This window comes from Zingiber officinale, chromosome 3B (genome assembly GCF_018446385.1).
Source record: "Zingiber officinale cultivar Zhangliang chromosome 3B, Zo_v1.1, whole genome shotgun sequence".
Lineage (NCBI taxonomy): Eukaryota > Viridiplantae > Streptophyta > Magnoliopsida > Zingiberales > Zingiberaceae > Zingiber > Zingiber officinale.
The window spans coordinates 52,519,272-52,543,220 of NC_055991.1; the positions used below are offsets into that span (position 1 = coordinate 52,519,272).

General features: G+C 38.4%; 1 protein-coding gene across 1 annotated transcript; it reads right to left on the reverse strand.

The window, feature by feature from the left end:
• Nucleotides 1–14,057: 14,057 nt before the first annotated feature.
• LOC121968289 lies at nt 14,058–14,757 on the reverse strand. Its single transcript, XM_042518725.1, has one exon. It carries the CDS (start codon nt 14,568–14,570, stop codon nt 14,163–14,165), a length of 408 nt encoding a protein of 135 aa, XP_042374659.1. The 5' UTR covers nt 14,571–14,757; the 3' UTR covers nt 14,058–14,162.
• Nucleotides 14,758–23,949: the final 9,192 nt, after the last annotated feature.

Sequence of the window (23,949 nt, forward strand, 5' to 3'; positions counted from 1 at the left end):
ATATACACTTGAATTACTCAAGAGTTTTGGTATGGAAAACTCTAAGGAAATTTAAATTCCAATGGCCACAAATGTAACCCTAGACAGTGATCCAAATGAAAAACTTATAGATCTCAAATATTATAGAAGTGTCATAGGAAGCCTACTATACCTAACCTCTAGTCGACCTAATATTTTATTTATATTTAGTATGTGTGCTAGGTACTAAATGTGTGTCAAGGAGTCACACTTGGCTAATGTTAAAAGAATCTTTAGATACTTAAAATGCATGTCCAACATAGGAATGTTGTACCCTAGAACATTTGAACTTATAGGGTTCTCTGACTCAGATTACGCTAGCTGTAAAATAGATAGAAAAAGTACAAGTGGTGGTTATCAACTACTTGGACCATCACTTGATAGCTGGTTTAGTAGAAAGCAACACTGTATCTCTTTATCTACTACTGAGGCAGAATATATAGCAATAGGAGAATGTGTTGTACAACTATTATGGATAATGAATAGCCTAAAATACTTCAATCTAAACTTTAAAAATACAAAAGTATTAATTGATAATTTTAGATCAATCAACTTAACAAAAAATCTAGTTTATCATTCAAGAACCAAACACATCGAAGTTAAGCACCACTTTATCAAGGATCATGTAACTAAAGGAGATATTGAACCCAATTACATTGAGTCCAAGTCAGACTTAGCAGATATATTTATCAAATCCCTCCCTGAAGTGAATTTAGTAATTTATGTCGATAATTATGAATGTGCTTTAGAGACTAGGACTTGCATTAACTATGTTTTGTTTTAAATTCTAGGCTAAATTAATTATTTAAGAGTAAGTTTTCTAAAAATTCCCAATTCCCTAATATTTCAAAATGTGTTTTTCCCTTAGTCTAGATCGCACTCATAGAAAGCATGATCTCCTATAGATCTAGATAACGAGCATCTCATAAATACACTAGGTCTACCTGAATTGTGTATTAAAAAAATTAGAACGATGTGAGATGCATAGGCCTTTTGCTTGGACTTCAGATGCATATATCAGTGCATCAACATAAATCTGGGTAATAAATACAAATAGTACATTAATCAAGTTAAGTAGTCCCTTTTTAACAAGCTTCTAACTGGACACTATTACTTAATTTGACTAACCAAGTAAACACTGTTATCTTCTTACAGTTAATAGTAACTAATGGTTAGACATTTAAGGATAATTTTTAAAAGAATATTATTTTTTAAATAATATTAGGTTCAGGGGGAGGATATTTGAAAATTACTTTCAAAATGATTTCTTTTCTTTCACTACTTTTTGAAAACTAAAAAAAGGGAATTTTAAAACTTAAATTTCTTTAAAAAAATTTTAGCAACATATTTCAAAATTTTCCTTAAAAAAAAATACATTCAAAAGTTGCACTGATGATATTTTATTTTACTTAATATTTGTGAAAACTATTTTTCAAAATACATTAAAAAATACCTTTCAACACTTGTTTTGTAAAAATTCTTATACTTTTTTAAAATATATGTTTTGAAAAATAAAATGCAAGTGTTTTAAAAATTTTATTGAAAAAATTTATTAAACATACTTTAAAAAATATTTTGAAAGATATTTTTGAAAAACAATTTAGAAAGTTTTTGAAAAGTTTTATACAAAGGTTATCTTTTCACATTGAAAAATTGTTAGTTAGAGCCCTAGAGCCAATCATATGATGATTGTTGTATGGACTCATTGTATCATATTCCTATGTATATAAAGGCATTTTTTTTGTTTATTATACTTACTTGTATTGGTGCCAAATAACTAAGTATAATAGCATCCTTGAGTAGAAGGATCTTACCTATATCAATCGATTGGTTGAATCAATTGTGAGATGATATAAAGAGCACTACTCTTAATCATTCCTAGTCAAGTATTAACATTCAGGGACAATGTAAATGCGATGAGACTAGCATGTAGGTCAACTCGATGACTTGATCTCACAAGTAATGGATATAGAGATATCAAGTTGGCACATGGGTATGCATTAGAGAATCTATACTGAATGACCCGCCATGAGAAAGTATCATGTATCGTTATATGAGTGTCATATACTTTCTCATGTGGCTATATTAGTATGACTATTAGTCCTTGGACCTGAAGTCACCATGGTTCCCTACATAAGGAGTTGCATACTTTGGCTTCGTCAAACGTCACCCGTTACTAAGTGGACTATAAAGGCGATTACTGGGTATATAACAAATTATGCGGAGGGATGTGAGTGATGTAGATGGGATCTATCCCTCCTATATAATGAGAGTGACATCGTTATTCTTGATAGAGCGAGATCACTAAGTGCATGGCCATGCCCAAATGAGTCAATATGAGATATTAAGTTCATTTGATTGTAGTGAGTCTACTTGGAGTTCAAGATTTAGATTGATCATAGGATGACACCGTCTATGCCTCAAATTGATCAACCTAGATGTCAAGGATAGAAGGACACTTGTCATATATTGTGAAGAGTCACAATTAGTAGTCACAAGGTGATGTTGGATCTCAACATTCTTATAACTTGGGTAGTAATGATGTGTTGCTAGATACCGCTCATTACTTATGCTTCTAAATGGGTTTAGGAGCATTGCCAACGTTACAAGAACCTATTGGACCACACACAAAGAACAAGTGGATGGAGATTAGGTTCATATGATGAACCAATTGGATTAGGTTCATATGATGAACCAAAATTGGATTAAGAGTAATCCAAATTAGACTTATTGAGTTAGACTCAATTGGATTCAATTGTTGAATGAGTCTAATTTAAGGTTGATTCATTGAGTCAATTTATATTAATGAATTGAGATTCATTAAATTGAAATTGACTTGAATCAAAGGTTGGATTTAACTCAACAAGGAAGAGAAGTGGTCAATTTTGACTTGACCAAATTGGAAGTTGAAACATCAAGTTTGACTTGATGAAATGCCACTTGGTGAAGGTTGACTCATCCTACATGGCATGGCTAACCAATACATCCTTGCCACATCATCTCCACATCATCAAGGGAGAGCTAGAGGCATGGAATGGCAAGATCCAAAGACCCTTGGCATTCCATGTGTGGTCGGCCAAATGAATATAGGATTCATTGGCATTGATTTTTGATTTATTGGTTGTTGTCTTCTTCCTCCTTAGCTTCTTCTTCTTCTCATCTCTATTCTTGGCCAAGAGTTCCAAACAAGGTGGGTGATGGTGAGTGAGTTTAATCCAAGAAGAAAGGGTAAGTAGAGAGTTTAGAGAAGTGTATGAGAATCCTCTTCTTCTTTTTCTCTCCTTTCTTCTTCCAATCCCATCCGAGAGCTCTTGAGAGTGCTAGAACACTTGTAGTGGTCTCTTCTCCATCTAGAGTGGTTTGAGAATCACTTCTTGTTCGTGTGGATACTACTAGAGGTGTGTACACTTGAACACACTCGAGATCCTCCGAACCTTGGACGAGCGGGATAAGCGAAGGGCTTCGCATCAAAGGTATAAACTCCTAAACATGTAGATCTAAAGTAGATCTAGGATTAGAAAACCTGTACATGTAAAATTTTAATATTCGCATGGATCCGGTGGCATGGGATTTCGGGGTTTCCGCAATGCAAAAGCGGTTTTTGCGGCTCGAAAATCCCAACAAAAATATCTTTGAAAAACCTTTTAAATATTTTGTTTGACAACTATTTTATAAATATTTCCAAAATTATTGTGCTTACACAAATTCTTTGAACTACTTTCAAAAACATTTTGGAAAGATAATTTGCAAAACTTTTCAAAAGTTGCCTTGAACAATTGAAATTATTTTATAATAAATTATTTTTTAAAAAAACAAGTGTTTTGAAATCTATCTTGAAAAATAGTGTGTAACATTCTTGAAAATTTTAGTTTTTCAAATGGTTTGTTTTTTTTGTAAATTTAATTTTCAAAATGTTGAAAACCATTTGAAAAGTATGAAAATTTATTTCAAAACACTTTTGAAAATTTTTATTAACTCCTCCCTTCAATAAGCCTGTAAGTTTTTGTGATTACTTTGAAAGTTTTATTACTTGTCATGCTTATTCTTAAAGTTTTATCACTTTTTCCATAAATTGGTACACTTATGAATTCTATTTTGCACTTTTTTTTATGAATGCCAAAGGGGGAGAGTAGGGGATTAAGTTAGAAAAAGAATGTGCTTAAGTTTGAAAAAGAATAGATGATCAAGAGAAGAAACAAAGAATAGACTTATGCGTATTAAGTTATTCTACGCATTGTTTTTATCCACATGTTTTACCCAACTTTAATCCAGGTTATCATTGTATCAAAAAGAGAAGAATTATTGGTACAATTTGTACAAATGGTCAAACTGAATTTTTGATGAATGATAAGTGAGTTACATTATGTAATTTTGTAATCTAATCCATTTACCGAGTGTGCAAGGATTGATGAGTTTAGGGGACTTGACATCAAGATGAAACTCATCTAGGTCTGAGGACCTAATAGTTGGTATGAAGCCTAGATAGGTCAAGGGTTGACTTGATATTTGGCGATAAGTCTAGCTGGGTCCGCGGGGCCTGACAACTGAGCTAAGTCCTATTGGGTTTATGGACCTAACAATTGGTGAGAAGACCTGGTGGGTTGAGAGACTAGTCAATAGACTGCAAGTTGGAAAGTGAAGGTAAGTCACAAGAGGAGAGTGACTTAATTAGGATGCATCCCGTTTGAGGAGACAGTAGACGTCGATCCAATTTAAGTCTATTTTAAAAATCTAAATTGAGACCCTAACTAGATCCTGGTCTGGAGAACAGGGTCAAAGTAATAAATTAATTATATTATAATTGTGCTAATATTGTTTTGCAACTTAAATATTTTTATGTTAGACTAACATATTTTTCATAGCAAAGGGAGCACAAAAGGCCTCTGGTGAACAATATCTGAGGTGCCTTCCAAGAGACGGAAGACGCCTTGAGTCCTGTTTATGGAAGGCACCTTAGGTCGGATACGGTAGAGACTTCATTGACGATAAGGAGCCATTTGTTATGGGACTGAGTTTTAGCATTGAAGGCGCCTTTAATTCTATGTAAGGCACCTTCCATCCCTTATAAAAGAGGCATTCAACCAAGGCTTTAACATCAACTCTTTTACAAGTTTTTATGCGTCCGATTGACATTTCGATTGATCTGGCTTCCTGTTATTGCTCTACTATGATGTTACTACATTTAACTACTGTTGAGGAGCTATCCAACACTAATCCTAAGCTGATCATCCTCCAAAATTGTTGGGTAATGAAAATTTAATCTTGTACTTAATTTCTATAGAAAAGGAAAGTGTAGCATGTCACACTTGTTCCTATCTTTTTTTATCGATCCCCTCTTTCAGCGGTTCTAAAAGAGGTCTTTAGTAAATTACCCATTAATAGGTCCGTGGGACCTAGGTCTTGGAGTATGAGTCACCGAAGTCTCCGAACTAAGTAAACTTCTTGTGTACTTGTGTTTTGGCTTTTTTTGTTTCTGTATTTTAATTCCCCTATGTACTCACTTTTCAAAACAAAAAGAGAAGTTCTTTAAAATATCATGCGATTCACTCCCCCCCCCCCTCCCCCCTCCCCCCTCATGTGCATCTCAATCCAACAGAGATCAGACTAAAATTCTAGTTAAGACTTTATCATACATATATCTATTCTAACTTTATTTTATAGGATAAATACTATATTTATTCTAACATTACTTTATAGGTGTTTTGTTGATAGGAAAATAAGTTCAATGAATGGATCCTCAAAAAATAAGCTTTTGTAGATGGATCATATGGATATATCAATGAATTAGAGATATTATCAAGGAGAAAAGGAAACATTGATTTCTATCGACGAAACATATGGATCTATCGATGGATCAAAGATGTCATTGAGATGAGATGAGATTAGATAAATGGAGAAAAGGAAGCATTGGGTTTTGTTGACTGATAAGTATGTTCAATTGATGGATCATCTGTAAATCAAAGATGAGATCAGATCAGATCGAAGGAGAAAAGGAAACATAGGGATTCATTGACTGATAAGTTTATTCAATCGATAGCTCATCAGATTTCATCGAGCACTACAACAAAAATGTTAAACAACAACACCACAAAGACAATGGTTTTAGAAGAAACTGTTATAAATTTAGTAAAAGATAATGGTTTAAGATAAAACCGTTGTCTTTGAGATCTCATAAAATATAAAAGACAATAGTTTTGTGAAAATCGTTGTCATCGAGCAAATTTTTTTTAAAATCAACAACGTATTTTACAACGGTTATCTAAAACCATTATCTTTAATCACTTTTTTAGGGGCTACAACAACAGTTTTGTAAGCAGTTGTGTTTTTATATTGTTTTATATAATCAAAGACAATGGTTTATTAAAACCGTTGTCTTTGACTTTATTCTTTCGGTGTTTTTCCTTCTCTTCGAAAAATTTTTGGCGCTGTGTTTTCCGCCATAGCCTTCCTGAACCCTTCTTATCCATTTTTATTTACCTCTCCCCATACGATCTCTTCATGCTCCTACTGCCGAAACCCTAAGCATCTTCATTCAACACCTCTCCGACGAACCCCTCTCCATGAATTGTTAAGTGGAGAGGAGGTGGAGGAAGGTGGTGAGTTTGTTCACCGGAACACGCACTAGTGACGGGGACTCGCCGAACCTTGTTTGCTAGCTTGACTGCGTTTAGGGCATGGTCGATGCTCTCTCTTTTGTCTGGTGGAAGTGTCATCAGGTTCATGTCTCCCTTCGCCTCTTTCCTCTGCTTACTCATTAGGGTTTCATCTTACCTGCTTCCCCATGAGGATGTAGTGGTCGAGATCTCTGAACACGAACTCGTCATCATTATGGAGGAGTTTGGGTGCCTTCTGGCCAGGGTGTACTTAAAACGTGAAGTACCCTAATCGATGAAAAACAAATTAAAATTTGCATCTTTTGGTGTAAACTTTGATGTTTACTGGGATTAAAATGGTGGCTTTGTTTCTCAGCAGTTGTTTCCTGCATACTAGTATGCAACGAAAGGATAACCATGGTTCGGCATGATCGTGGGGCTCTTCGTCGATTGCCTCAACATCTTTTCCACTCTTGGACATTCTCCTACCATCGAAATCAGTTACCCTGGTCTAGACATGCAACTATTTTTAAAGTAAGTTTCTTCTTTCTCTTGATTGTGTATCTGTAAAGCTAAACTCCATTGTTGCAGAGGTTAGATTATGAAGGTATGTATAAATTCATCAAGCAGTTTGTGTTCTATCTCTATGAATTCATTGTTTGCCGAATTCTATTGGGTACTCTTGTGATCTCTACATTACATTGCTCAAAAACCAGTTGTTCTTTCTTTAGGTTTACTGTGGTTGGATTCCTCCTTGTTCTTTGCAGGTTGAAGTATAGTTGTATGATAAGTTATATGCATTGGCGTGTGATATGAGTAATCTATTATGTCTGCCATATTAGAGGATTATTACTTCACTTCCATAATGCAATAATTCAATTGAAATGCCTATTGTGTCGGTTAAAGGATTGTCTTTGACCTCACATCAATTACTATTTTCTTATTTTTTTAAGCAGAAATGGCTAATGAATGTTGCTCTATCCAACTAATTGACGGAGATGGTGTATTCAATGTCATGGATCTTGAACACATTATGAAGTCAGTGAAGTTGACAGAGCATGGATTATCCTATACTGTAGTTTCATCATGGGTCCACAAAGTAGTGGTATGTCTTTGAGTTTCTTGAATTCTATTTTCATATTTTATGTGCTTGAAGGCTATGTTTATTATAAGGTATCTCACATTTTGAACTTTAGAGGTATTCAACCTGAGTCAGAGATTACCACATTTTTCAATTCTTTACCCTTATAAAGACTGGAGTAGTTGGAGATATTACTTCTTCCTTGTTGTGTAATGAAGTCAATTCAATAAAAAAAATAATATTGATCAAGATAATTACCTTTTTCTATCATTGCTTTGTTTCCTATAAATATGGAAATATGGGGCAAGTAGCATAGAATTTTATAGGAAATAAAGTTAACTTGTGCATATGTATTATTGTTCATATTTGTTTCTATGTGATTGCTTGGGTTTTGGAATAGCAAGTGATGCTCACAAGACTAAGAATTATTCTGAAAAAAATAATAAGTATTCGAAGTACATGATATTAAATTCATGACCAACATTGTTTTCTCTATGCATTCTTGTTTTGGAACATAATTGGTATCCCTGATTCATATTGGTTGTTCTTGTTATATTTTTTAGTCTTGGATTATATAAATGTGGGAGACAATAATATTTGAATATGTTCATTCCAAATACTAATTTTAATTTGGTTAAATTGGCTGCCTAGAAGATGATCAAGAATAATTGTAGTGAAATATATTAGGTATTCACTGTTTATCATTGTCCATTTTACTATACTGTATTGTAAGTTCTGTGATTGAGTCAGTGTTGGACCATGTTACCTAACTAATACCTTTTAATTTCAACTTTTACTTTTATTCATCTATATGAATTATGCCGCTAACCTCAGTGTTACTATTGCTTTTCCAATTGCTTCTCAATGTTGAAATAGCATATAACTCATTTGCTTTTGTGGATTGCTTACTGTTAAAGAACTATTCACTTTCAAACATTTGGAAATGTTTTTTTGTTCTTCATCTTTACTTCCTTTATATAAGATATATGGTCTTAAGGGAGTCCTGAATTTTTTCTATAAAATAGATATCTATATTTCTCTATTTTTGTTGCCTTTTGGATATGCTTTTGCAGCAATATAATTTTTTTACTTGTTAAATTCAGTAATTATTGATGAATGGTCTTCATTTTCTTTTTTTTTTTTGGTTAACAGGGAAGAGCACTCTATTAAACCATTTATTTGACACCAACTTCCGAGAGATGGATGCTTTCAGGGGAAGGCAAGTAAGTGCGGAAGCTGTACTAATTAAAATTTTACTAAACTATTATCATTTCTTAGTTCTACATGTGCTAAGGGGTGTAATCTAAACTATTCATGACATATATTACATCCCCCAATGGTCAAGGAACTTAACTAAGAGTTTCTTGCTGATATCAAGCCTCCCAATCGATCCACGGATCGATTGGAATGGCCGGATCGATCCATTGATCGATCCAGGTAGCTACTGTATGTGGGGCTTAGGTTGGATCGATCTAGTGATCGATCCAGCACGCTACTGTGCTCGGCCAATATTCTGGATCGATCGGCTGATCGATCCAGACTGGCCAATCGATCCAGTGATCGATCCCAGAGCCTTCTGTTCGCGATAGAATTTGCTAGATCGATGGGCTGATCGATCCAGAGGCCTACTGTTCGCGGTACGAACTTCTCAATCGATCGGCTGATCGATTGAGAAGCCTCCAATCGATCGACCGATCGATTGGGGTTTCTGATTTCGTACAGAAGTCTGATTTCAGCACTGTTTCGTGCCAAAATCACCTATATCAATTCTAAACTAAATGAAATGCCTCCTAACATCAATTGTCTAGCATTCTACACATGTCATGGTGAATAATCCACTAATTCATAACATTTAAGCAAACTGAACGGCAAAAACTAAAATAACAAAGTTCTAGTAGTTAAACTTGCTAAAATCCCTAAGATCTTTGTTCCAAGTTCCATCCACACACATCTTCATCACTGCATTGACCTCCAGCCTCCACTAGTCCATCTTCCCTTTACCTTTATCTGCAGTATAAGGAAAATAATATCTGTAAGCTTGAGAGCTTAGTAAGAAACCATCTACCTCACAAAAACATGCATACGATGTTATTTATGCTTTGAAAACATGCTATTTGAAAAGAACATACTGAATATGCTAAACATGGCATGACATACAACACATGGAAATCGAAACTGATCATGGCAATGAATGCTAATCATAATCTATCATGTTGTATCAATTGAAACTAAACTGATACAAAATCTGAGCTAAGCTAGTACTAAACTGATACTAAAGCTGTATTGATTCACATAACTATTTTGTGATGTTTGAAAACTATATTCACAAGTAGATTAAAATAATAATCAAGCTGCTGTTTGGGCCCGACAACTGTACTTTGCTGTGCGCGCATCCCTAACTAGACCCGGGTTTGCAAGTCCCGAATTTAGTAGGGTTACTAGGTTAGCTGAACCTAGGGACGACTATGGGAGTCCAACCCAATGGATATCTAATCCAGTACAGTTCCACTGAGAAAGTAAAATACTGAACATAAACTAATAAATTCTTGTCTTGCTTTTACTAGGTTGTTTAAACCCAGAACTCGGTTATCTAAACCTAGAGGCGACTGTGGGAGCCCACCCATTGGACATCTGGTCCTGTAAAAGCTGGAGCAAGACTCAATAAGATATGAAATGCTTCTATTGCATTTATCTAAGCCACTAAAATGCCTAAGTTGCATTTTTCTGTGCTAAACAATTTAAATCGAACACTTGGTATGCGCTAATTCGCATCCTTTGTGTCGATAGTCTACATATTATTAAACTAATACATGAAATTCACACGAGAGCTACTTATACTGCAGGTGAGGGGTTTCTTACCTCCTGTTCGGATTTTCTTACGATTCTAATCGCTAGATTTCCGGAGGAGACGATCTTCTCGACGATTCTCTTGCGTCCACGCGTTCTTTTCGCGGAGAGAAACGTCCTCGTGCCGGAGTCGTCGCCGGAAGGTGTCCTTGAAGCCCTAGGAAAGGAACCCTAGGTTGGTTCTTGTGGTTGGAGCCGAGAGAAGGAGAGGGGAAAGGGAGCGGCGTGGCTAGGGTGAGAAGAAGGAAAAGTCACGTTCCAAAATAACTCTTCACTTATTAATTCCCTATTTATATTAAGTGGGTAATTTCACTCAACTCTAATATAAATTTAATTGATTCCCTTTTCCTTTAGCACGACTCTGCTGGGTTCACTTGGTTACTAAAGCTATCCATAAGTCGTAGGACCCATAGGTCTCGGGTTCAATTCCCGCGTAGGCTATTTTCGTTTTCTATTTATTTTTGCTACTTCCGTTTCTCTAAAAATTCCATAAAAATACTCTAAAATTTCAGAAAAATTATAGAATATTTCTAAATAAGTTTGAGAATTTTCGGGCGTTACAGAAATTCCCAACAGGCTTCGTCAAATGTCACCCGTAATTGGGTGGACTATAAAGGCGATTACTGGATATGTAACAAATTATGGGGACGAATGTGAGTGATGTAGATGGGATATATCCCTCCTATATGATGGGAGTGACATCATCATTCTTGATAGAGTGAGACCACTAAGTGCATGGTCATGCCTAAATGAGTCAATATAAGATATTGAGCTCATTTGATTAGAGTGAGTCTACTTGTAGTTCAAGATATAGATTGATTAGAGGATGACACGGTCTATGCCTCAATTTAATTAATCTAGATGTCAAGGATAGAAGAACATTATCATATATTGTGAGGGTCACAATTAGTAGTCACAAGGTGATGTTGGATCTCAACATTCTTGTAACTTGGGTAGTAATGATGTGTTGATAGATACCGCTCATTATTTATGTTTTTAAATAGGTTTAGGAACATTGCCAACGTTACAAGAACCTATAGGGTCACACACAAAGGGCAATTAGATGGAGATTAGGTTCATATGATGAACCAAGAGGATTAGGTCCATGTGATGAACCAAATTGGATCAAGAGTAATCCAAATTAAACTAATTGAGTTGGACTCAATTTAATTCATGTGTCCAATGAGTCTAATTTAGATTATGACTCATTAAATTAATTTAGTTTAATGAATAGAGATTCATTAAATCAAATTGGCTTGAATCAATGGTTAGATTTGATCAACCATGGGAGAATTTAAGTTAAGTTTGACATGACTTGAGAGGAAAGATGAAACGTCAAGTTTGACTTGACCTTGACTTGACCAAATGCCATGTCATTGTGACTTGGCATAGAGCTGACCAATGATGATGTGCCACATCATCAAGGCAATTTCATGGCATGCCACCTCATGAGGGAAACCAAGAGTCTTGACTCTTGAGATTCCATGGAGGCTACAAACCTCATTGAAGTGGTCGGCCACTTTTAGTGATGGAATGAATTGTTTTTCATTTAAGGCATCATCTTCTTCCTCCTCTCTTCTTTCTTGCTCTCCCTTTTATCCTTGCCGAGACTCCTTGGGGTGCAAGCACACTCTAAGGTTTCCTCTCCATCTCTTGTTCGTGTGGATACTTTTAGAGATGTGTACACTTGAGATCCGAAGAACCTTGGACGAGCGGGATTTGCGAAGGGCTTCGCTTCAAAGGTATACTCACTTTCTTGTAGATCTAGTATAGATCTAGGATAGGAAACATGTACATGTAAATTTTTTATATGTCTTCGCACGGATCCATGGCAAGACTTTAGGGTTTCCGCAACGAAAAAAGCAGTTTTTGCGGCCCGAAAGTCCCAACACTATGCGGACTCTCTCGGTATCTTGCTATTCCGTATTGAGCGTCGGCTATCTTGCGTATCATCCCGTGTAGAAATGGAGGTCGGCTTGGACCCATCTCCTGCGGTTGGGGTCAAACCGCCCGATCGACCATTGGAATTGTCCTCCGTTTGACCCTTTGACATCTGGACATTGACCACCTTAACTTTAATCTCTACCCTGACAGTTGATCTCGTACTAGATAAACCTCCCTCTATTGCCCATATAATATCTTATATAAGAAAAATAATCATTTACCATCCGATGATTGTATTTACAATATTAACTTTGCAAAAAAATCTCAACTACATATCAACTAACGAAAAAAAAATCCAAAAATAATGTTTTATATTTTAATAGATATAAATAAACAAATAAATAACAATTACATCTGGTATAACATATCCATAATCCATGAGAAAAGTTGTTGAAAGATCTGTGCCTGAAACCTTGATCAACCTTCTTGGAAGAACACTCGGTCTTTGCGCGTTCAATCTTCATAGTTTTAGTGGTACCGAAAATTTAAATCACCTTTTAAGGTCTAGTCTTCCTGCCACGAAAATTTTTCTTTGTTGAAACCCCACTAGAATACGTGTTATTGTGGAAGAACAGTTATGCGAGAAATAGAAATAAATAAGGTAACCATGTGCCCAAATGTTACTTCATGTCTTCAAATTAAAAAATTATTTTTAAAATTATGACTCAAATATTTAAAAATGAGGTAAGCTGTTGATGGAACGAGTAAAATACGAATGAGACGAGCGTTTGATAAAAAAAACAATAATGTCTTTTTAGATTTTCGAAAATTCTAGATACGATTCCTAAGAAATTGTCGATATATATATATATATTATATAATATATACGGGGACAGACCACCGACCAACTTTATGCAAAAATCAGATTCAGAAGCAGATGCACGTGGTGCACTAATTATGTTCCACCTGTCCACACTTGTGTCGAAGCGTACCCTACGGACTTGGACACGTGTACTTTCCTACATGACAGTGCCAAGAGCTGAATGTACGAGATCACCCACAATGCATGCACGTGTTACCCACTCCATTTTAATGTCTCCTTGTAAGCAATACTAGCTCTTTATGCCATTCACGCACCATCCACTCTCGCGACACCGATTTGAAGCAATATCTGAAATTAATCATTACGTGCCAAGCAAGGAACTCCATCGACTCGTAAGTCACTGATCTGCGTTGTTCAATTAAGCACGTATTTATCTGTGCTGCTGCTGCTGCTGCTGCTGCTGCGTTGTACCATCAAGCCCGTATTTCTCTGTGCAGCAGCAGCGTCGAAGTAGCCCTTAACCACATATTGAATTATGAGTCAAGTGTCCCCTGTTTATTAATTAGATATCCGATTAGGATCCCAGTCTGTTTTTGCTACGTGATCCATAGTAGAGTACACCAGCCCTTGCACTGGGGCGAACACGAGGGACACTGCCACAACTCTCTTCTTCCCATCTCATAACTTAATTAGCAACCATTTATGTGATCTTCCCCTTTCCCATCATTATTTTTTTTTCTCAAAATCGCATCCATTGCAAGTGCCTTTGCCCCCATTAAACTATTATATATGTTATACCACTACTTGAACATATAGCAAATTAATTAACATTTTATGATGATCAACTAGCTATACACACGCACTGCAGACTATGCTATACATATATGTACTAATTAGCAAAGCTCTGTTCATATGATCAGCATAGGACATCCTTGAGAAGCTTGTACCTGCGGCCTGTGGGCTTGGAAGAAGCAGTACTGGTGACGTCGGACTTGACGCGGCCGCGGGTTTCCTCCCGGAAACGGCCTTGCTTAACCTTTCGGTCGTCGCCGGAGCCTTCGCCACTGCTACCGGTAGAGTGACCTCTGCTGGCCGTCAGCAGCTTCTTTGAACAGAGGATGGAGGAGCCACGCTTTGATTCACTCGTGCTCTTACTTTCGTTGATGCACCAGTCGCAGACGGCGGGGGCGGCAAAGGTGGCCTCCTCGTAGTAGTTGGTGCAGTATGAGTGCTGGAATCGGTGGTTGCAGCGGGAGCAGAGGAAGAGCTTATCGGCGAACCCGACATCGCCGCACATGGAGCAAACTATGTTTGCATTAGCCATCGCGAAGCACACAGAGAAATCGAGAACAGAGCTGGGGAATAAAATCAGAGCAAATATGTTCGATGAATTAAATAAACGGACGAACGAAAATAAATAAATCTCGTTGTCCACGGGAATAGTTGAGTTGGTGCTGAGAGGTAAATTAAGAATAGGGATTGAGTTCGCATTCAATAATTAATCTTTTAAAATAAAATTCCTCCTATCTTAAAATTACTAGTCATCCTTATTTATTTTTTCATCTCGTTCGGGCCGACAGTAAAAAAACACTTGGGGTGAGTGAACGAGGGAAGTTTGGGGTGAATAAATGGGATGAGTGATGGATAAAACTGCCGTTGTGAGGGAGACGTGTGAATTTATTTACCGTTTATTAAACTAATTTATATTGTAAATAATATTAATTTATTATATAGGAAGCACTAAACTATATTTATATTTTAGAGGCAGTGGTAGTCATGTGTATCTCGCAATCCAGATTGCTACATCATGAGAAAAAAAAATATAGAATATAAAAGAATGTAACATATATATCTAGAAGGGAACGCATTCGAAAATGGAACACGACCACCTTCTTTCTTCGTGAGTCGTGAACACTGGAGAATGGGCACTGACATGTTTTGGCGAGTAATTAATATGGATGGAAACAAAACTGCTTCTTAAATCTTAAATTTAGCATCACTTTGTCGCAGTTTAAGTGGGCGCACCCACGTTTCTTTTTTTTTTTCATTAAAAAATATCAAAAATTAAAATTATAAAAGAAAATTTCACTGCACGATCGGGTAGTTCGACGACCCTAGTCAGGTGAACCGGTCGTGCAACCACCCTAGCTAACCACTTGTAGAGCTTGACTGCTTGGCTAGGCAACTATTTTGGCTAAGCAACTATGTAAGTATCCTGTCAGGTCACTCGACCATGGATGTAACGTGGCTCAATCGAGCGGCCAGATCCTATGCGTCGCTGCATAGTTGAGCAGCTAGATCACCTGACTAAGACCAACATCACGTGGCTAGGTCGCCTAGCCAAAGTCATCGTGTAGCCAGATGGAGTGGTCAGGTTATCCAGCAAAGGCCGCCCCACGTTGCTAAATTTTTAAAATATTTTTAATTGAAAGAGTATTTTAAGAAATGTACTTTTAATATATTTTTTTAAAAAAAAAATACAAAAAAAAATATGGATACACCATTTGAATGCCCAATTGTTTTTCTTCCGCCTCTATGATATCCTTTTGACCCCTTAAACCTTTTATTATTTTTATTATCCTAAAAAAAAATATGAGCCCAAGATTTTTTTTATTTCAATCCTGTCCCAAGGTAATTTTCTTCAAAAAACTACCTTCGTTTAGTAAGGAAAAAAAATCTCATTTCTTCTTTATCCAAGTGTTCGACCTCGTATCTTACCCGACCGGTTGGCAAGTGGATCTTTCTCGCCTCCTTGAGTTAGGAGACTATAGCTACGATCTTTAATTTGTTTCCGCTTCAGAGAAGCTGGTTAGCCTACAGTTCAACATCTCTCAGCTGCTGCAGGAGGACCTCCTCTATATGTTCAAACTGAGTCTAGTCTGGGCCATTCTTCCCTTCTCTTTGCGTAAGAATTGTTAACTTAGTTTACATGTTATTGCTAACTAACGTCTTTGCTATTTTGTGCAATGGAAACTGTTGGTGTGGTTAGCACTAACGGTCTAACCCAGGTTTTGATGAATGATACAGTAGGTTAAGTTAGTTTCATTGTGATCTAACACTTATACTAAGTGTGTAGGAGAAGCCCAGCTAGGTCGACGGGTTGACCGGATAGCTGGCACGAAGCCCAGCTAAGTTGACGGGCCAACTGGATAGCTGGCACAAAGCCCAGACAGGTCGATGGGCAGACCATGTCACGCCCCAGAGAAGTCCCTATAAATAAAATTTCAGCAGCATCTCTCCTGTACCAGTGACAATATGAATTATATATACATACACAACTATATACATCAGCCCACACGGCTGGTGTTGGGTTCGTCGGGCCACGAAAACCGCTTTTTCGCGTCGCGAAAACCCCGAGTCACCCAAAGCCGTAGATCTCGTGCAAGGTAAAACCGAACGAAAATACGAGTACGAGTTTGAAAAACTTTACGATCTACAGTAGATCTACAAAGGAAAACACTTTATACCTTTGATGCGATGCCCTTCGCATTCTCGCTCGTCCAAATGATGCCGGATCTCAAGACCGTCAAGCGCCGGTCCTCTAGAAGTATCCACATGGACACACTAGATGGAGATGACCAAAAAAACCAAGGTGTGCTAGCACCTATGTGGTTCGGCCAAGGGAGGAGAGGGAGAGGGAGAGCTTGAGAGGGAGAAGGAAGAAGATACACACCCTTGAATGAAAATGAATTCACCCACATTCACAAAGTGGCCGGCCACTTTCATCTAGAGTAACTCCCCATTAATTGCAATTAATGTGAAGTTAATAAGAAAATGACTTTGTAACTTCCATGAGGTGGCATCCATGATGATGTGGAATATCATCATTGGTCCACCTAATGCCAACTCACCAATGAGGTGGCAAAAGGTCAAGTCAAAATTGACCTTTGGTCTTCCATCTCTAGTCAAGTCAAACTTGACCCAATCTCTACCATGGTTGATCTAATCCAACCATTTGATTCGAGCCAACTTAATATAATGAATCTAATTCATTAAATTAAATTGATTTAATAAGTCATAATCTAAATTAGACTCATTAAATACATGAATCAACTTGAGTCGAACTCAAGTTAGCCCAATTAGGATTACTCTTAATCCAATTTGATTCATCAAATGAATCTAATCCTCTTGGTTCATCATATGAACCTAATCTCCATCTAATTGTCCAAAGTGTGTGACCCTATAGGTTCTTGTAACGTTGGCAATGCCCTAAACCCATTTAGGAGCATAAGTAATGAGCGGTATCTAGCAACACATCATTACTACCCAAGTTACAAGAATGTCGAGATCCGACATCATCTTGTGACTACTAATTGTGACTCCTCACAAAATAATGACAAGTGTCCTTCTATCCTAGACATCTAGATTGATCAATATGAGGCATAGACCGTGTCATCCTCTAATCAATCTAAATCTTGAACTCCAAGTAGACTCACTCGATCAAATGAGCTCAACATCTAATGTTGACTCATTTGGGCATGGCCATGCGCTTAGTGGTCTCACTCTATCAAGAATAGCGATGTCGCTCCCGTCATATGGGAGGGATAGATCCCATCTACATCACTCACATCCCTCTGCATAATTCGTTACATACCCAGTAATCGCCTTTATAGTCCACCCTGTTACGGGTGACGTTTGACGAAACTAAAGTACATAACTCCTTATGTAGGGATCCATGGTGACTTCAGGTCTAAGAACTAATAGTCATACTAATAGCCACATGAGAAAGTATATGACACTCATATAACGATCCATGATACTTTCTCATGGCGGGTCATTCAGTATACATTCTCTAATGCATACCCATGTGTCAGCTTGATATCTCTATATCTATGACTTGTGAGATCAAGTCATCGAGCTGACCTACATGCTAGTCTTATTGTATTAACATTGTCCCTGAATGCTAATACTCGACTAGGAATGATTTAGAGTAGTGTTCCCTATATCATCTCACTATCGATTCAACTAATCGATTGATATAGGTATGAACCTTCTACTCAAGGACGCTATTATACTTAGTCTATTTGGCACTAATATAAATAAGTATAATAACCAAACAAATGCCTTTATTAATATACAAGAATATGATATACATGAGTCCATACAATCATCAAATGATTAGCTCTAGGGCTCTAACTAACAATCTCCCACTAGCACTAGTGCCAATCAGTATAGGCTCTAAGGCCTAAAGACCTAGTGTGACCATCATGCTTCCTCTGTGCCAAAGCCTTGGTCAAGGGATCTGCGATGTTAGCCTCTGTAGGTACTCTGCAAATCTTCACATCTCCTCTATCGATAATCTCTCGAATGAGATGGAAGCGCCGTAGTATATGCTTGGTCCGCTGGTGTGAGCGAGGTTCCTTCGCCTGTGCTATAGCTCCATTGTTGTCACAATAGAGCTCAACTGGGTCAGCGATGCTAGGAACCACCCCAAGTTCAGTAATGAACTTGTGGATCCAAACTGCCTCCTTTGCTGCCTCTGATGCAGCAATATACTCGGCTTCTGTTGTAGAATCAGCTACTGTATCCTGCTTCGAACTCTTCCAGCTGACAGCACCACCATTAATGCAAAATACGAACCCTGACTGCGATCGGTAATCATCCTGATCGGTCTGAAAGCTGGCATCACTGTAACCCTTTACAGTTAGCTCATCATTGCCTCCATATATCAAGAAATATTCTTTAGTCCTTCGTAAGTACTTAAGAATATTCTTGACCGCTATCCAGTGACTTTCACCTGGATCGTATCTGCTCGTCATGCTCAAAGCATACGAGACATCAGGTCGAGTACACAGCATGGCGTACATGATCGATCCTATGGCTGAGGCATAAGGGATCTGATCCATGCGGTCTCTCTCCTCTCTAGAAGAGGGACCTTGAGTCTTCGAAAGACTCACGCCATGTGACATCGGCAGAAATCCCTTCTTGGAGTTCTGCATGGCAAACCGAAGGTGTACCTTGTCAATATATGTACTCTGACTTAGGCCAAGCAATCTCTTAGATCTATCTCTATAGATCTGTATCCCAAGAATGCGAGATGCCTCACCTAAGTCCTTCATTGAGAAGCAACTCCCTAGCCATGTCTTGACAGACTGAAGCATAGGGATGTCCTTCCCAATGAGTAGTATGTCATCCACATACAGTATGAGGAAGACAACTATGTCCCCTACAACCTTCTTGTAGACACAAAGCTCATCTTCGTTCTTGATGAAACCAAACTGTTTGATCGCATCATCGAATCGAAGATTCCAACTCCGAGAAGCTTGCTTTAGTCCATATATGGACCTATGCAGCTTGCATATTCTACTAGTATGCTGTGGATCTACAAAACCCTCAGGTTGTGTCATGTACACATCCTCGAGTAGGTTTCCATTCAGAAACGCGGTTTTGACATCCATCTGCCATATCTCATAGTCATGGTAGGCTGCAATAGCAAGCATGATCCGAATGGACTTAAACATCGCCACTGGAGAAAAGGTTTCATCATAGTCAATACCATGAATCTGCTTGAAACCTTTAGCTACCAAGCGACCCTTATAGATAAGTCCATCCATGTCAGTCTTTCTCTTAAAGACCCACTTGCACCCAATGGGTTTTACCCCTTCAGGTGGATCAACCAAAGTCCATACTTGGTTGGTGTACATGGATTCTATCTCGGATCTCATGGCTTCTAGCCATTTCTCAGAATCTGGTCTCATCACAGCTTCTTGATAGGTGGTAGGCTCATCCTCTATGAACACAATGTCATCATGGTCAGACAAGAGAAATGAGTATCTCTCAGGCTGACGACGTACCCTATCAGACCTGCGAAGAGGTATGTCTACATGAACCGGTTGTTGTTCCTCAACTCCTTGTGGAACAACATCATCCACAACATTTTGTGGTTCCAGTTCAATTTCCATCGTGGCATTAGTGCTATTGTTCGCATCTTGAATTTCTTCAAGATCGAACGCGCTCCCACTAGTCTTTCTAGAAACAAAGTCCCTTTCTAGAAAGACCCCAGTCTTTGCTACAACTACCTTGTGCTGACTGGGAATATAGAAGTAATATCCCTTAGTTTCCTTGGGATATCCGATGAAATAGCACTTGTCAGATTTGGGTCCTAATTTGTCTGAGACTTGACGTCGTACGTAAGCCTCACAACCCCAAATCCTCATGAAAGACACCTGGGCATCTCTCCCAGTCCATATCACGGCCTTTGATGGAACTCGGTTGAGTATGAAAGCTGCCGTGTCTAGAGCATATCCCCATAGATATGTCGGAAGATCTGTGTGACTCATCATAGATCGCACCATATCTAATAAGGTACGATTCCTCCTTTCGGATACACCATTCCACTGTGGTGTTCCAGGAGGAGTGAGTTGAGATAAAATCCCACACTCAGCTAAGTAGTCACGAAACTCATGTCTTAAGTATTCACCACCTCGATTTGATCGAAGTACCTTAATACTCTTGTCAAGCTGGTTCTGTACTTCATTCTTGAATTCTTTGAACTTTTCAAAGGATTCAGACTTATGTGTCATCAAGTACACATAACCGTATCTGCTGAAATCATCAGTAAATGTGATGAAGTACCTATAACCGCCTCTAGCAGCAACATTGAAAGGGCCACATACATCACTATGTATGAGTCCTAACAAATCAGTTGCTCTCTCGCTATGCCCACTAAAGGGGGTCTTGGTCATCTTGCCTCGTAGGCATGACTCGCATATCTCATATGATTCTAAATCAAATGACTCCAGCAAACCATCCTTATGGAGCTGGGATAAGCGCTTGTCATTTATATGACCTAAGCGACAGTGCCAGAGGTATGTTTGGTTCATGTCATTTGACTTGAACCTCTTGGTACTAATGTTATAGATAGGGCTCTCAAGATCTAGAATATAGAGTCCGTTTATTAGTGGTGCACTACAATAGAACATATCTTTCAAATAAACAGAACAACATTTGTCTTTTATTATAAAAGAGTATCCTTTCTTGTCTAAACAAGAAACTGAAACTATGTTCTTAGTAAGAGCAGGCACATAACAACAATCATCTAAATCTAGTACAAGCCCAGAGGGCAGAGATAGCTGATAAGTTCCTACAGCAACAGCAGCAACCCGTGCTCCATTGCCTACTCGTAGGTCCACCTCGCCCTTTGCCAATGCTCTGCTATTTCTCAGCGCCTGCATATCAGTACAAATGTGAGAAGCACATCCAGTATCTAATACCCATGATGTAGAAATAGATAGATTGACTTCTATAACATATATACCTGAAGTGGAAGTCTCACTTCGCTTCTTCTTAAGATCTTCTAGGTACACTTTGTAGTTCCTCTTCCAGTGCCCGGTCTGACCGCAGTGGAAGCAGGTAGCATCCTTGGCGACCCCTCCTTTAGGCTTCAGTGCCTTGCCTTTGCCCTTGGTTTGGGACTTTCCCTTACCTTTGGGCTTGCCCTTGCCCTTGTGCTTCTGGACCATCAGAATGGGCTTAACCTTCTTAAGGTTAATCTCAGCAGTTCGTAACATACTAAGTAGCTCGGGTAGTGGCTTGTCAATCTCGTTCATGTTATAGTTGAGAACGAATTGACTATAGCTATCCGGCAAGGACTGCAAGATCAAGTCAGTGGCCAGCTCTTGGCCAAGTGGGAACCCCAGTCTTTGTAGGTTCTCTATGTACCCAATCATCTTGAGTACATAAGGACCTACAGGAGCCCTGTCTGACATCTTGAAACAGTGCCTTCGAGATCTCAAATCTCTCATGCTCGCTTGTCCCTGATATAGTTGGCGAAGATGCTCAACCATATCAAGCGCCCATCAACTCATGTTGCTTCAGGCTCGAGTTCATGGTCGCGAGCATTAGACAGACACATCTAATGCGTCGCCTTGATGCTTCTTGTAAGCATCTTTGTCGGCTCATGGGGCATTGGCGGGAGGAGCCTCAGGGCCGCTCCAGAACGTACAGCACGCTCCCGGGTGAGAACTATTCTCAAGTTCCTGTGCCTCCAGGAAATTCGCTCCGTTGAGCTTGTCCTTCTCAAGGACAGATCGCAGGGAGAAGGAATTCGTGTTCGACGTCATGGTTATCTACAACAGAAAATTTACAGAAATAAATATCATATTCTTTAAAATCATTTAATTAGGCCTTTTAATTAAATGATGCTCCCACTGAATTCTATAATTCTTGTGGGACAAGATCCACATTATACTAACCCTTGAGTTAGCTTTGGCTAATACGCCCAAGGCTTAGTATGATCGGTAGGTAACGATTACCAATTACATCTCTATGCAACTCTTGTTTATAGAATCAATATCCGCATTTATATTAAAACTCGAGTTAGCTTTGGCTAATACGCCCGAGAGTTAATATAGATGTGATATTGACCTATCTTTCCAACTATTGGAAGAATGTCTATAGTTGACTCGATCCAACCGAGTAACTATGAATACTCAATCTAATTGAGTTTGTATTCACCCATGCGTTGATAGACGGGACCAAGATTGTCCCTCCGTACCCTACCAAGATAATATGTATTGCTCTGCTTTGGCAGATTCAACAATACATGTGATCGAGGTAGTGATAGGTATCACGACACGGTTAGGCATTAGAGTTGAGTCGATTGAGATCTAATCTAATCGAAAAGGGATGCATCTTGTGCACGACTTAGATCTAATCTAATCGCAAGGGTGCATCATGTGCACGACTTAGATCTAATCTAATCGTAAGGCACTAATTAATTAACTACTTATTAAATATGCATCACATACACAAGCAATTAATTAATCTATTTGTAATTTAGTCATGTCCCTACTACGATCTTCTCAAGCCAATGAGAAGATCGATTGGTCAACCTAGGGTCAACAGCTTCTTCAAGCTCCTCCCTTTGACCAGCTTGTGTTGCTCGTGCCCGCCTCGGAACTCCGTCTCATGTGGACCCTCCACTGCTCCAATTTGTACATTACAATTTGAAACTCGAGTTACATTCGAGTCTAAATCTAATTTACAACAAGAAAATAAGAGAAGGCACGACGCGCAGGTCGCGAATATAATACAACACTCGCAAACACATAACGGCACGCAGGTCGTATTATGAATTACAACACAACCAATCATATTGGGCTTTGGGCCATGACTATCACAAATTAATATATAATTCAAAATTATATATTTTTCATAATTTTCTATAATTTTAAAATAATTTTTACAATTTTTATGAATAAAATTTCCCGGCGGTCCCGTTTAGCGGTTTCGGGCGCAATCGCGGAACGGATCCCCTTGCGGGGCCCAGGGGCAGCGCCCCTACCGCGATCTAACCATCGCGAGGGTTCCATTGCGATCCAACAGTGCCTAAACCAGCTGTCCCAAAAAGATTTGGGTCAAGACATTGCCGTTTCGGAAAAATCTTCCCGGCGGGTTCGTTTTTAGCGATTTCGGGTGCAATCGCGAAGCAAATTCCCTTGCGAGGTTAGGGGCTATGCCCCTACCCACGATCTAACCATCGTGAGTTGCTCCTTTGCGATCTAATGGCACCCGACCCCGCTGTCCCAAATGGATTTGGGGCAAAACGAAGCCGTTTAAAAGAAAACTTTCCGGTAGCCGAAGCCTACAAGTGCCGAGACACTTGTGCTTCGCTTCTACGGAAAAATTACTCATAAAAACTATAAAAACTCAATTTTTACAGAAAATTACAGAAGGTTTATTTTTCATAAAAATACAAACGA